This window comes from Bos indicus, chromosome 1, assembly GCF_029378745.1.
Source record: "Bos indicus isolate NIAB-ARS_2022 breed Sahiwal x Tharparkar chromosome 1, NIAB-ARS_B.indTharparkar_mat_pri_1.0, whole genome shotgun sequence".
Lineage (NCBI taxonomy): Eukaryota > Metazoa > Chordata > Mammalia > Artiodactyla > Bovidae > Bos > Bos indicus.
This window is the reverse complement of record NC_091760.1, coordinates 109,542,983-109,557,489: the sequence shown is the minus strand read 5'-3', so window position 1 is coordinate 109,557,489 and position 14,507 is coordinate 109,542,983. Positions and strand designations below refer to the sequence as shown.

At 34.3% G+C, this 14,507-nt stretch overlaps 1 protein-coding gene across 1 annotated transcript in view; it reads left to right on the top strand.

Moving 5' to 3' along the window:
* The window catches only part of RSRC1 (arginine and serine rich coiled-coil 1), a 448,839-nt gene that overhangs the window by 242,738 nt on the left and 191,594 nt on the right, over nt 1-14,507 (top strand). The window contains exon 6 of the mRNA XM_070767993.1: nt 1,810-1,861. Coding sequence (XP_070624094.1) covers nt 1,810-1,861 — 52 coding nt within the window. The remainder of the gene's footprint in view (nt 1-1,809; nt 1,862-14,507) is intronic.

The following is a 14,507-nucleotide window of genomic DNA, read 5'->3' as shown; positions in this document are numbered from 1 at the left end:
CTTTAATTGCTCCCTAAATGAACTCCTTGCCTTCTGTTTTGTTCTTTTCAGTTCATCCTCAAATATATTGCTAGAATGATGTATCAGAGTGCAGATCTCATCTCATCACCCCACTGTTTCAAATTCTCCCAAGTCTATCCATCTAATATGGCAGAAGTCAACAGATTTTTCCTTAAAGATCTAGGTAGTAAATATTTTAGACTTTGCCAGCCATAAGTTTCCTACCACAAACAATTGACTCTGCTGCTGTTGAATTGAGCACGAAAGCAACCATAGACAATACATAAACAAATGAGCATGTCTGTGTTTCAGTAAAACTTGTTTACAAAATCAGGTTTAAACCATAGTTTACTCCCTCTCCCATGATATAAAAGGTTCTCCCTGTCTTCTTTGCCGATGCATCTACCACTTTCCCATCATTTGTCTTATACATTATTCAGAAGCACCATTCAAATTCTTACACCTTTCTGAGCATAACATCTCCTTCCTATATCCAATTATGTAATTATTTTCAGGCTGTTTTGCTACAAATTGCAAAACATTCAAATATATCTTGGAAAATATTAATTCTCAAATGGTAGTATCCTATATAAACATGAAATTATTCAGAAACTTATTGTAAAGTCTTAAGTATTTCAGTTTTTAACAGATCTTTCATAAAAATCATAAGCTTGATACAATCCATGTTATAGTTTGCATACTGTCAATACATATTATCTGAAAATCTCAGAATAAGGTCACTTGTAGGAAAGTATTTTCAACATTATCATCTGTATTGAATCAAAGTTCATTGAGAGAATAATTTTAAGAACATTAACGGGAACTGATAGCAGTAATTCAGATTGTGTCTTATCTTTATCACAGTTACTCCTTTCAAATACTGTGAAGAAAGCAGGAAATATTTGGTTTTAGAATATGATATTTGCCTAAGGTATTGGACTTTAAGTTGATATTTATATAGGTCATTTTGCATGTTTCCATAGAAATAACACAACCTGAGAGTATGTTGTTAAATGTGTTGATTTTGCCTCATTATTAAATTGCCTTTCTTTTGCCTGTTGCTGACTGTACAAGTTGGGTAGTAGATAAAACCTATTCCAGTAAAAAAGAAAAAGAAAGAACTTCATTCTTCACACTTTTCATTATAATCTTCATAATAATGAAAAGTTTGATTCGATTACTAGAGTGAGAAAGTAGATTGGTAGAGCTACTGTGATGGAATTTTGTTAAGGTGTGGGTTGATGTTAATACTGCTATTGTCACGGTCTTTGTAGACCAGGACCTGGGGACTGGAGTTGACGAGAAGAGGGACGCAGGGGACCCAAGTCTTGAATGAAACAAGGGTGCTTTATTTGCAGAAACGCATGTTTATATATCTTCATACAAGGCAGCTTTAGGCAGTAAAAAAATTGAGCAAAAACAAAGCCAAGCAAATAACAATCTTGAAAGGGCCAGAAAGCATTCCATATCCTGAGTAAGAGGGGCATAACTGAATAGATTACCTGTAAGTAAAAGGTCACTGAAGGGAGTCACTGAAAGGAATCCAAGCAGGTACCCTTTCTCATGATCTCAGTCCTAAGAACTTCGTGCAGCTCTGCTTGTTCCTGTTTTCCAGGAACTGATAAGGAATAGAGTCCTTGAGAAGCTGCACACAAAAGAAGAGAATAACATATTGGATCCCTTAAAGTTGAATGTCCCCTGACAGATTATGATAAAGTTCACTAAATTTTCTGATATTCATATAATAATACATTAATTTAAAGCTCTGTTAAAACTGACTTGTATATGTTTTTTATGGTTGACTTTTAGCCACCAGCTGAACAGGCCAAAGCAAGACTGCAATTGGTTCTAGAAGCTGCTGGTAAGTGTAAATAATTAATTTTATTTAAATGAAAAAATGTGAAATAAATCCTAGCATTCTTACAGGTTTATCAAAGAGGAAACTACATATTTTCATATAGCCTCACAAATTTATGACATCTATGTATGGCCATGTGTGCGTGCACGCTTAGTCGCTTCAGTCGTGTCTGACTCTTTGCAGCCCTGAGAACTGTAGTCCACCAGGCTTCTCTGTCCTTGGGATTTTCCAGGCATGAATACTGGAGTGAGTTGCCATGTCCTCTTCCAGGGGATCTTCCTGACCCAGGGATCAAACCTGTGTATCCTCTGTCTTCTCAATTGCAAGCAGATTCTTTTACCACTGTGCCACCAGGGAAGTCCCATGTGTGGTCATATTTTAACCTCAAATATATATTGCTACAGTGTAATGGTCCTTTATGTTCTCATTTATAATATTGCTACAATTTTAGTTTTAATTTTGATGAGATCTAGTTTATTGATTTTTGTTTTTTATGGACTATTATTTTAGAGGCATGTTTAAGAAAAATTTTATACTTTTACATTTTAGATTTGAGAATGTGATCTATTTTGATTTAATTGTTGTATAAAGTGTGAGATTTAGATCAAGGTTTCATTCTGAAGGAAATGAGATAAAAGTCATTTAATAATCCTCCAGTTCAGTTCAGTTCAGTTGCTCAGTTGTGTCCGACTCTTTGCAATCCCATGGACTGCAGCACACCAGGTTTCCCTGTCCATCACCAACTCCCAGAGAGTGCTCAAACTCATGTCCATCGAGTCAGTGAAGCCATCCAGTTGTCTCATCCTCTGTCGTCCCCTTCTCCTCCTGCCTTTGATTTTTTTCCCAGCATCAGGATCTTTTCCAGTGAGTCAGTTCTTCTCATCAGGTGGCTAAAGTATTAGTTTCAGCTTCAGCATGAGTCCTTCCAATGAATATTCAGGACTCATTTCCTTTAGGATTGACTGGTTTGATCTGCTTGCAGTCCAAGGGACTCTCAAGAGTCTTCTCCAACACCACAGTTCAAAAGCATCAGTTCTTCGGCACTCAGCTTTCTTTATTGTCCAATTCTCACATCCATACATGACTACTGGAAAGACCATAGCTTTCACTAGACAGACCTTTGTTAGCAAAGTAATGTCTCTTCTTTTTATATGCTGTCTAGGTTGGTCATAGCTTTTCTTCCAAGGAGCAAGCACCTTTTCATTTCATGTCTGCTGTCACTATCTGCGGTGATTTTGGAGACCAAATGGTCAATACCAAAATCACATTGATTATATTCTTTGCAGCCAAAGACGGAGAAACTCTATACAGTCAGCAAAAACAAGACCAGAAGCTGACTGTGGCTCAGATCATGAATTCCTTATTGCAAAATTCAGACTTAAATTGAAGAAAGTAGGGAAAACCACTAGGCCATTGAGGTATAACTTAAATCAAATCCCTTACAATTATACAATGGAAGTGACTAACAGATTCAAGTGAAAAAATCTGATAGACAGAGTCCCTGAAGAACTATGGATGAGGTTTGTGACATTGTACAGGAGGCAGTGATCAAGACCATCCCCAAGAAAAAGAAATGCAAAAAAGGAAAAATGGTTGTCTGAGGAGGCCTTACAAATAGCTGAGAGAAGAGAAGCAAAAGGCAAAGGAAAAAAGGAAAGATATACCCATCTGAATGTAGAGTTCCAGAGAATAACAAGGAAAGACAAGGAAAGCCTTCCTCAGTGACCAATGCGAAGAAATAGAGGAAAAGGATAGAATAGGAAAGACTAGAGATGTCTTCAAGAAAATTAGAGATACCAAGGAAACATTTCATGTGACGATGGGCATAATAAAGGATAGAAACGGTATGAACCTAACAGAAGCAGAAGATATTAAGAAGAGGTGACAAGAATACACCGAAGAACTATACAAAAAAGATCTTCATGACCCAGATAACTACAGTGGTGTGATCACTCACCTAGAGCCAGACATCCTGGAATGCTAAGTCAAGTGGGCCTTAGGAAACATCACTATGAACAAAGCTAGTGGAGGTGATGGAATTCCAGTTGAGCTACTTCAAATCCTAAAAGATGATGCTGGGAAAGTGCTGCCCTCAATATGCCAGCAAATTTGGAAAATTCAGCAATGGCCACAGGATGGGAAAAGTCAGTTTTCATTCCAATCCCACAGAAAGGCAATGCCAAAGAATGTTCAAACTACCACACAATTGCACTCATCTCACATGCTAGTAAAGTAATGCTCAAAATTCTCCAGGCGAGGGAAACTTCAACAGTACATGAACCGAGTACTTCCAGATGTTCAAGCTGAATTTAGAAAAGGGAGAGGAACCAGAGATCAAATTGCCAACATCCGTTGGATCACCAAAAAAGCAAGAGAGTTCCAGAAAAACATCTACTTCTGCTTTATTGGCTACACCAAAGCCTTTGAGTGTGTAGATCACAATAAACTGTGGAAAATTCTTAAAGAGATGGGAATACCAGACCACCTTACCTGCCTCCTGAGAAATCTGTGTGCATGTCAAGAAGCAACAGTTAGAACCAGACATGGAACAATAGACTGTTTCCAAATTGGGAAAGGAGTACGTCAAGGCTGTATATTGTCACCCTACTTATTTAACTTATATGCAGAGTACATCATGTAAAATGCCGGGCTGGATGAAACACAAGCCAGGAGAAGTATCAATAACCTCAGATATGCAGATGACACCACTGTTATGGCAGAATGCAAAGAGGAACTAAAGAGCCTCTTGATGAAAGTGAAAGGGGAGCGTGAAAAAGCTGGCTTAAAACTCAACATTCAAGAAACTAAAATCATGGTATCTGGTCCTATCACTTCATGCCAAATGATGGGGAAATGATGGAAACAGTGACAAACTTTATTTTCCTGGATTCTGAAATCCTCCAGTTACATTGGACTAGCTCATTGGACTAGTCTGGATACCATCTAATCTGAAAATCTCATGTGTTTTAGTATCTCAGTTGCACAATAATTTGATTTTAGATTACTTTGATTTTATGATACACAGATTCGTGTAGACACTAAATCTTTACCTTTTTAAAGATAAAAAGATTCATGTTATCTTTTAATTTTTAGTCTTAACGTGCTCTTTTAAAAAATGTTACCTTTAATAAGTTGTTAAGATCAAGAATGAGATAAGGTGTTCCCAAATTTTAGACAGTGGACACTTTGGCTGAGAATATAAGCAGCTAATGCAAGAAATCTTTGAATTAATATGCACGTATGTATTTTCTCAATGAATGATGAAAATATAACTACTATCATTTGGTAGTCTGAAATTACATTTGATGTTAAAACAGAATTCTTATTTCCATTTGCAGACTATGAACTCTATATAGATCTATAAAAAGTAAAAAACTTTAAGAAATATGAAAAAAGAAATATATACTACTTTAGTTATATTAGTTATATATATCTGTTTTAACATCAAAAGTAATTTCAGACTACCAAATGATAGTAGTTATATTTTCATCATTCATTGAGAAAATACATATGTGCATATTAATTCAAAGATTTCTTGCATTAGCTGCTTATATTCTCAGCCAAAGTGTCCACTGTCTAAAATTTGGGAACACCAGTATAAATGATATACTAACTTCATAAATCACTAATTAAAGTAATTTATCATGTAAAAATGAATATTTTGACTATGAATTTCTATACCACTTCATATTATTTGAAAAACCACTTATTTTTATGTATTGATCTTACTCATTTTATCTTTCATTATATAGAAAACATGATACATTAAAATTTTGCTTACTATTAGTTTTTTAAACTTTGATTCTCTTACATATATACTATAGGATAGAGCTAGTTAATATGATTCTCTATTATTTATATACTATATGTTTATTCTTTATTTGCATTTTGCTTTGAAGAAATATTTCCAGTTCATAATTTGGGTATGAAGAAACTCTCGTTTTAAAGGAAAATATTTATGCTGCTTGGTCCAGAAAATACTTGTTTCTATTAACACAAGTATATAGAATTTTATTTGATAGTTTTATACATTTTCTTTATCTTTAAATAGGTCTTTGAAGCATATTATAAAACAGACCTGACAATACAAACCTCAGTATATAACTTGCTTATATTGGTCCCTGCTTTCATCCCTCATTTTTTAATTTAACATTCTAAATTCTATTAAGGATAAAAAGCAAGGTTCTATAATTTGACAAACATTCAAAATATTATGACAGTTTTCAAATTAAAAAACTTACATTGGCCCCTATAGGCAAAGGACAGACCTTAGCTAGATGTAGCATTATTTATTAATCATTTTCTTCTTATTGAACATTTGTGTTGTCTCTACTTTGCCTCTTATCCATAACACTGTGATGTATATCCTGTTACAAATTTTGTTTTTCATATTTTAAATTATGTTTTTGAAACTGATTGCTATAGAAATGAGTATGAAGTTAGAGGCTATTATTAATAATATTTAGAGTGGCTTTTTATACATTTTTGCTAAATTGTTTTACAAAAGGATTATTCTACTTTTCATACTGCTTAAGAAACCATTTACCAGATTTTGCTGTTTAATGCCAGGTCCATGACTGTGTTGGTTTATAACATGAAATAACATATTAATATACTTCTTTGAAAAACATCCATTACTGTTATTAATGACAACTTGTGACCTTGGAGAGGGGAAGCAGATGGATGGATAGGAGAGTACTAAGTTGATATAGAACATAACATCAAAGTTCTAGATAACTGTTTCAGTGGTGAATTAAGGTGTTCATTGAATTAAAAATCAATATATTAATAAGTAGGAGGGAATAAGAAGAACTTGAGCTCAGTCTAGTAAGGCTTGTGGAAAAGACTAGCCTAGTCCTAAGACTGAGATAGCTGGATAACAAAGCCTGGTAGCTCCCATTCTCTCTCATTGGAGTTTACTTGAGTTCCCATGGAAAACACCCTCAACTTTGGGGCCTTAAAATTGGATATCAGGAAGAACTTGAGGCTGTATGCTAGATTCTTGAGCCAAGATTTATTTCAGCCTTATAGTTAACATAATCTCCTAGATAGAGTTCATATGTAGAAATCCTGCTAAGTCTTTTACTCTAATTGTGGGTCTCAGAAGAAAGTTTAATATATAACCATTGCATTGTTATTGATTTATTAGTGAATAGTAATAATGATCTTGGTTTGGATTTAAAATATATTTAGAACAATTGGCAATAATTATTAATGGTACGATTTTGAAAGACATGTGTGAGTAGAATAGCGTTCAGACTTCCTAGGTGGTTCAGTTGTAAAGAATCCACCTGCCAATGGAGGAAACAGAGGAGACATGGATTCAGTTCCTGGGTCAGGAAGAGCCCCTGGAGGAGGAAATGACAACCCACTCCGGTAGTCTTGCCTGGGAAATTCCGTGAATGGAGGAGCATGGTGGGCTACGGTCCATAGCATCACAAAGAGTTGGACACTGAGCAACTGAGCACGAGATGAATGTGAAAAGAATATTAATTAAAATATAATCACAGTAATCACAGGGGTGTCTTGTGTGTTGTACCAAACATAAATTTGAAGTCAGAGATATTATTGTAGTTGTTATGATCATATTTTGTATGTACTAAACTGTTAACATTTTTATTCTTTGCTATGCTGAATCTTCAGATTTAGGTGGATTCTTTTCTCATATTCATAGCTAAAATGCAATTGAAATTAAGTTTCATGTCTCTTGTTTAACTTTTAATTTGAAGGTGATGTGAAGTTAAAGTTACATCTAAGGAGTTTTCTTTTTGTTTTTTCAAATGCAGTAGGATTCAAAAGCTTGTAAAACTATATAAATTGGTAAGATTGAATCTTTAAATTATAATCAGCTAATGATTTACTCTGTGATACTGAGTAAATCCAATTAAAAATCCTCTTGGCCATGATTTCTTTCTTTCATTTTAAAAATTGTGTTACATTCTCTTCTTCATTAAGATTGGTTCATTAAGATATTTTTCCCACTGCCAACTCCTTAGTCTAGACACCAAACAATCTACCCAAAGGTTAATCGTTACCTCCTAACTGATCTCTTGCTTCAATTCTGTTGCTTCTTTAGAGAGGGTGATGGATAATAGAAGGGTTCCAAGCCTGTTTCCACTACTCACTCATTCTGTGACCTTCAGTAGTCTAATGTTTATTTAGCCAAAACAGGGTTTTTATTTAATGCAATATGGCAGTTGTGCCTATTTTCTAGTTCACACTTTTTAAAAATAATTTATTGAAAAGAATCTCACATCATATACAATTAAATATAATTTGTTTAAATTGCCAATTCAATGGCATTAAATACATTGACAAAGCTATATAACCTCCTAGTTTAAAAACATTTCCTAAGAAAAACCTCTCACTTAATAGACAGTTTTTCTCCACTCTTATTACCCCCATCTCCTGGCAATTGCCGACCTGCCCTCCATCTCTATGGATTTATCTATTCTGAATATTTCATATAAATAGAATCATACAGTGTTTGACCTTGTATGTCTAGCCTCTTTTATTTAGCATAATGTTTTGGAGGTATATCCATGTTGTAGCATGTGTCAGTATTTTATTCCTTTCCATGACTGAATAATAAACAAATGTTATATATACCATTTGTTTATCCATTCATATATTGATGGACATTGGGGTTTTATTCTACCTTTTGGCTATTGTGAACAATAAAGCATATGAATGTACTTGTCCAAGAACCTGTTTGGAATTTTGAGTGGTGTACACCTAGGAGAGTGATTATGTGAGGTCATTGGTAAGTCTTTGTCTAATGTTTGTAAATCCACCAAACTTTTCCATGGCAGCTGAAAAGTTACATCCTCACCGGTAGTATAAAAGCCACCCCCCCCCCCCCCGCCACCGCCATTGTCTCAACTAGACCATGAAGCATATTTAAGTTACGTGTTTGAAAATGTGTAGGTTTGAAAATTTCTCTATACCTTATTTCCTAGTCTGTAAAGGGGGGAGTTGATAACTACCATATAGGGTTGTTGTGAAGATAAGTGAAGTACCTAGCCCAGAGTCTGGTAAGTGGTCACCAGCAGAAAATTTTTACTTCTTTCTTACTTCTTGTGAGGGCCATTGCTAGGTGATTCTTCCTCAGCTACCACTTGGTCATGCTGCTCCTTTGCTCAGAATTATTCACTAGCTCTAGTTGCTTATAAGATCAATTTTACACTTCCTATTTAAGGTCCCAAGGTCTGTATGGTAGATTCACAGACTTTTCAAACATTTGTCTTAAAATTCATTTTTATACTTCTTCTCATTATTCTTCAAGTTACTCATGTTCTTTTCTACCTGGAAGTTTTTGCTTGTGATTTTTCCTCCTCTAGAAATCTCTTTCTTCTTCCTCTTTCCATCTCTAAGCACTTCAGTATTCATCTCAAATAACATTTCCACATGACTTCCCAGACCATTTCAGCACAAAATCTTTCTGTTCTCCTTTGAATTCTTTTTCTCTTTATCTGTGCACACCATTCATATTGATATTTACTCACATACTGCTGATACTAATATTTGTTTCATGAGTATTAGACTTATTTTCCCAATGAAATAAAACATTTTAAGGTCAGGAACTATGTCTAAAACTTCTGAATCTTTCCCAGGACTTCTTACAATGCCTATAATGAGTGGTACTATACCAAATAGAATTCCAGCTATTAATCTTTGGTGTATTAGTTTGTGAAATAACATTCTGAATAACTGCAAATTAAGCCTTTGGATGCTGGTGTGCTCATTTAAACCATTGTTTGGTGGATTTTAAATAAATAAATTAAGAAGTTCCCTGGTTTCAAAAGTAGAAGATATATGGCAATAATCTAACTTTTTAATCTTAAATGCTAAGGTACTACATGACAGAAGAGATAATGAAACATGATTATCCCACATAATCATGTGGAGGAAGAAGGAAGATAATGAGTTTACCTAAATATGTCTCAATCTCTTTTGCTGTCACTGTTGTTTGACTTGTTAGCACCAATCCAAACATTATTTTATTTTTCACAAAAACACAACATCATCTAATGCCAGGTATGCTCATAGGTCTGAAGGAGAATTTAGAGGATAGACTTTTCCAAAACAGAAATATTTTCATCACTGAAAAAAAATGACACTTTTCACATTAGTTTTAAGACATAAATTTCTCTAAAAATCTCATTAATATTTTACTTTTAATAGAATTATTGACATTGCAACCTTTAAAATTATATCTCTAATTTTATAAGAGAAATGGAAATTACTTTAATGCATGTATGGTAAATTGTGTTTATCATAAAATTTCTGTGTAATATTTTATTTTCTGAATATCTTCAACCCTTTTTATTGTGCTTCATAGTTTTCAAAGCACTTTTATAATTCTTTTATCATTTGACTCACATCACTGCATGGAGAGCTAATTAACTCTATTTCACAAATATCCTGAAAGCTTAAATGACTTGTAGAAGATCATATAGCTAATAGATGAGTAAACCAGGACTGAAATCCCGTGATTTCTGATTCCCTAGCTATTTTTGTCCATAGATTAAATCCCTGCATTATGTTGAGCGAAAGAAGGGTGATAGAAAAATTACCAAATACATTATCTAGTTTTGTTAGACATAATGCTATAATTACCTCACAATAAAATATTTTCAGTCCTCAAGCAAGCCTTTGATTCTGAAATCAGTTGTTTTTTAATTGATAATGCAAAAAGATTAAAGTTTTAGTCAGAATAAGTTCTTTTCCTTAATAGGATGCTTATAGTAACTATAGGCAGAGAAGGCAATGGCACCCCACTCTAGTACTCTTGCCTGGCAAATCCCATGGATGGAGGAGCCTGGTAGCCTGCAGTCCATGGGGTCGCTAGGAGTCAGACACGACTGAACGACTTCACTTTCACTTTTCACTTTCACGCATTGGAGAAGGAAATGGCAACCCACTCCAGTGTTCTTGCCTGGAGAATCCCAGGGACAGGGGAGTCTGCCGTCTATGGAGTCGCACAGAGTCGGGTACAACTGAAGCGACTTAGCGGCAGCAGCAGTTAACTATAGGGCTTCCCAGGTGGCCCTAGTAGTAAAGACCCACCTGCCAATGCAGGAGACGTAAGAGACATGGTTTCAGTCCCTGGGTCAGGAACATCCCCTGAAGGAGGGCATAGCAACCCTCTCCAGTATTCTTACCTGGAGAACCCCATGGACAGAGGAGCCTGGCAGGTTATAGTTCCTAGGGGTGCAAAAAGTTAGACACGACCGAAGCAACTTAGCATGCATGCATGCATAGTAGCTATATTTCTGATAACTTTGAAAAAACTGAGGGCAATGTTCTAGGATTACCAATGTTTTAGTCTTCACCCTAACTATGGACATGCATTTCAGTGACCCTTATGATAGAAGCTAATTAGGTATTATAAAACACAGAGTTACACACATATGAACACTGTATTGAGGAAAGTTGTTTTTAGGAATAAGCCAAAAGCTCCTCACTTCATCCCAGTTCTTCTGTGTGTTAACCTTGGATTTTCTTCTGTTAATTATCCATTATGTACCTGGAAGCCAAGTCCTAACCCTTTCTCTTCATAACCATGTAATCTTGGAAGTCCCAATACTTCTCTGAAGTCCAGTCTAGATTTAAATATTTGTAGTTCTGAGAATTACAAACGAGATTGCCATGACAATGTTGTACTGTTTCTGCCAAGCATAGAAAGTCATTCTGCCACCCTCATTTAAAGTTAACAGAGGTTTTGCTCCATAGGATTCTGACCACTGATCTCTGACTCCAATAAATAGATGGATTTATTGTGAGAAAGACTTTCAGATACAGCAAACCTAAAAATCAGAGCAAGTGATTTAAAACACTTCTATGTTGTATAAATAGTTTTCAGACTTCTCTTCTCCCCATGTAGGCTTCTGCTTGGTAGTCTAGATTCATATCCAGCTTCATCCACCATCTAACTTTGTGAGCTTGAGCAAAGGGGAACCTTTGCTCTTCTTTATTTTCTTGTCTATGAAATGGAGACATTAATAATACATAACTAATGGGGTTGTTATATACTTTGAATGTGTTAACATTTGTAAAACACTTAGGACAGTGCCTGGTATGTAGTAATCATTCAGTAAATGTTAGCAATTATATGAAAGGCAGTATAGAATGATGGTCACATTCTTAAGCCTGTGTACTATTCCCAGATCCATTATTTACTGATGAAACCATGGGAAAATTGTTCAAGTTTGCTGAACCTCATTTTTTTCATTTAAGAAATGGGAATAAAAATATGTACCTTTAGAGTTTTATCAAAATTAAAGAAATTAATATAATAAAGTGTTTAGAACAGTCAACATATCACTGAACATTCTATAAACATTAGCCCGAAGGAGTGGGAGTAGTTTTTTTATGGCATCACCAGAATGGCATTATGAGGTAATTGAAGAAGAAATATTGAGCCAAGCATTCTCCTTGTACCAGCATATATATAGTTAGAGGAAGTTATCAAAAATTAAGAATTTATGTGCATTTTAAAAGAAACAAATGTATAAAACCTTAAATAGTTTTATTGGCTTGGGCATTGATTAAAATCTTTTTTTCATCAAATTAGTTTCTGCAAAATCATATTTCTTGAGAAATTCTACATAAAATTTAATAGCTTTAATGCCAAATCTAATTGATAGTGTTAACTCCCAGTTTCCAATAATGAGCATGATTCTGAGTTTTGTGTTAATTCAAAATGATACTAGTACTTCCTAAAAGAATTAAGTAAATTGCATTTTAAAAATATATTACTTGTTTTAGCATCAATTACACATTTATATTTGAATGACCATTATTTATCCCTAATAATATTTAATAAGAAGAAAGCTATCAGTTAGAGTCTAACAATATCACAGCAACTTGCCATGTTTGAGCAGATGTTAAGCAGACAGTAGTTGAATGTTAATTTTGAGAGAGTGGTATGTTTAAGCCTAGCTGAAGTATGTTGCATGTGGGCTTTCTAGACTCGAGTACAATGCTGGGTCTCTGAGGAGAATTTTAAAGCTAAAACTCTTTCTTTTGGGTTCTCTATATGGACTCTCTCAAGTCAGTATAAAGCAGATCATCCCTAGGCTAAAGCCCTTCAGCTTTTGTTATTGGGCTCTGTAGACCTGTAATTAGGCCTCCTGGCAGGCCTTGCAGGCCAGTTAATGGTCATATGGAGTTTCTGTGAGGCAGACTGGCTTTGTATAAATCCTGGGTAGGAATATGTTTATGGGTCACTTCCTACCAGGACTGTGCTTTGTCCTTATGCCCTGCGGGCTGACAGGGAGCAGGTTCCCTTGACCATGGACTGTTCAGTTTGCAACTCAAAATCTACTCCACTAATCCCCAGTGTAAACAGAGGATTTAGAAGGGCTTCTGTCACTTACAGTTGCCAATTCACTTGGGTGTCTGTGAATTTATTTTTCCCCAGACTTCATTATTGAAAGACTGACAAATGTATAACATTTGGATGTTTGCTTGTATATCAAGTATGCGGTTTCTTTTTCAATGGTTTTAGAATCCTGGTAAATAATCTACCTAACACAGAATTATGTGTGAGTGTTTTTTTTTTTTAATTAAGCTCCCTTTAATATTTAAGCCATTAAAACTTTGAAATGTTAACCAACATTTTCCTATAAGGGAAATTATATGTCTGTTTTTATGAGTAAATAACATTATATAAAAAAATTACCCAAAAAGTCATTAATAGATTTCAGATAAGTCAAAGAAATAATTAATTTAAAACTTCTATACTATACATTTTAGGTTAAGTAAAAATTTCATTTTAGTTCCACTTAAATTGTTTGTATCTGAGAGGTTTGAAAATAGGAATATCAGATAAGTATATAAAATTGCTCAATAAATATGCATTTCATGAAGTATTTAAAGAAGAATGCCATTTATTGAGCATCTACTATGTGGAAAGCATGTTTATTCATTTTCATGTATTATAAATATTTTAAATAATTGATCCATGTTTCCTAGCCTAGCAAAATGTTTGGATTTTAAGAAAGTCATGATTGAGATTTCTTTTGTTTTCCATTTTATTTAATCTTTTACTTCATTGTTTGTTTTTTTCTCTTTGCTTGAATTATATTAAGATTTGGTTCTAAAATATGTAATTTCTGAGTGTGATTTGCAAAGAACTTTCGCCTGTCTTCCTATAAGCAAATTTTCTTTTCAGGGAAATCAAACGATGGATACTTTCCCAGGTCTCAACTAGTAAATCAGTGCTCAGTATTTTGCATTTTGTGATGTAAAAATGGTTCATGACAGATGTGGCTGAAAAGACCACATACGTAGACTGTATGATTTTAGTCTGGTGGAACTAATAGGATCACTCATTACATTTTAGACCCTGGGGTTTCTTTTTTCTTTCATTAAAAAAAAAAAAAAAACTGTTTAAATAGAGTGGTCCTTTTTGTGTGTGAGTACAGCATCTTCCCCTAAATTTATGAAGAGTTGATGATAACAAACCCTCTTCCAAAAAAGCTTTTAATATTTATTTAATGTTAACTTATTTTTAATTGTTCTATCATCCCATAAAAATTAAGATTTTGTTCAATTTTTATAAAGAATTTCTTTTAATTATATATAGCAAAACTAGAAAATACATTCCTTAGAGAATCTAAGAACTGTGAATTAAATAGTCATA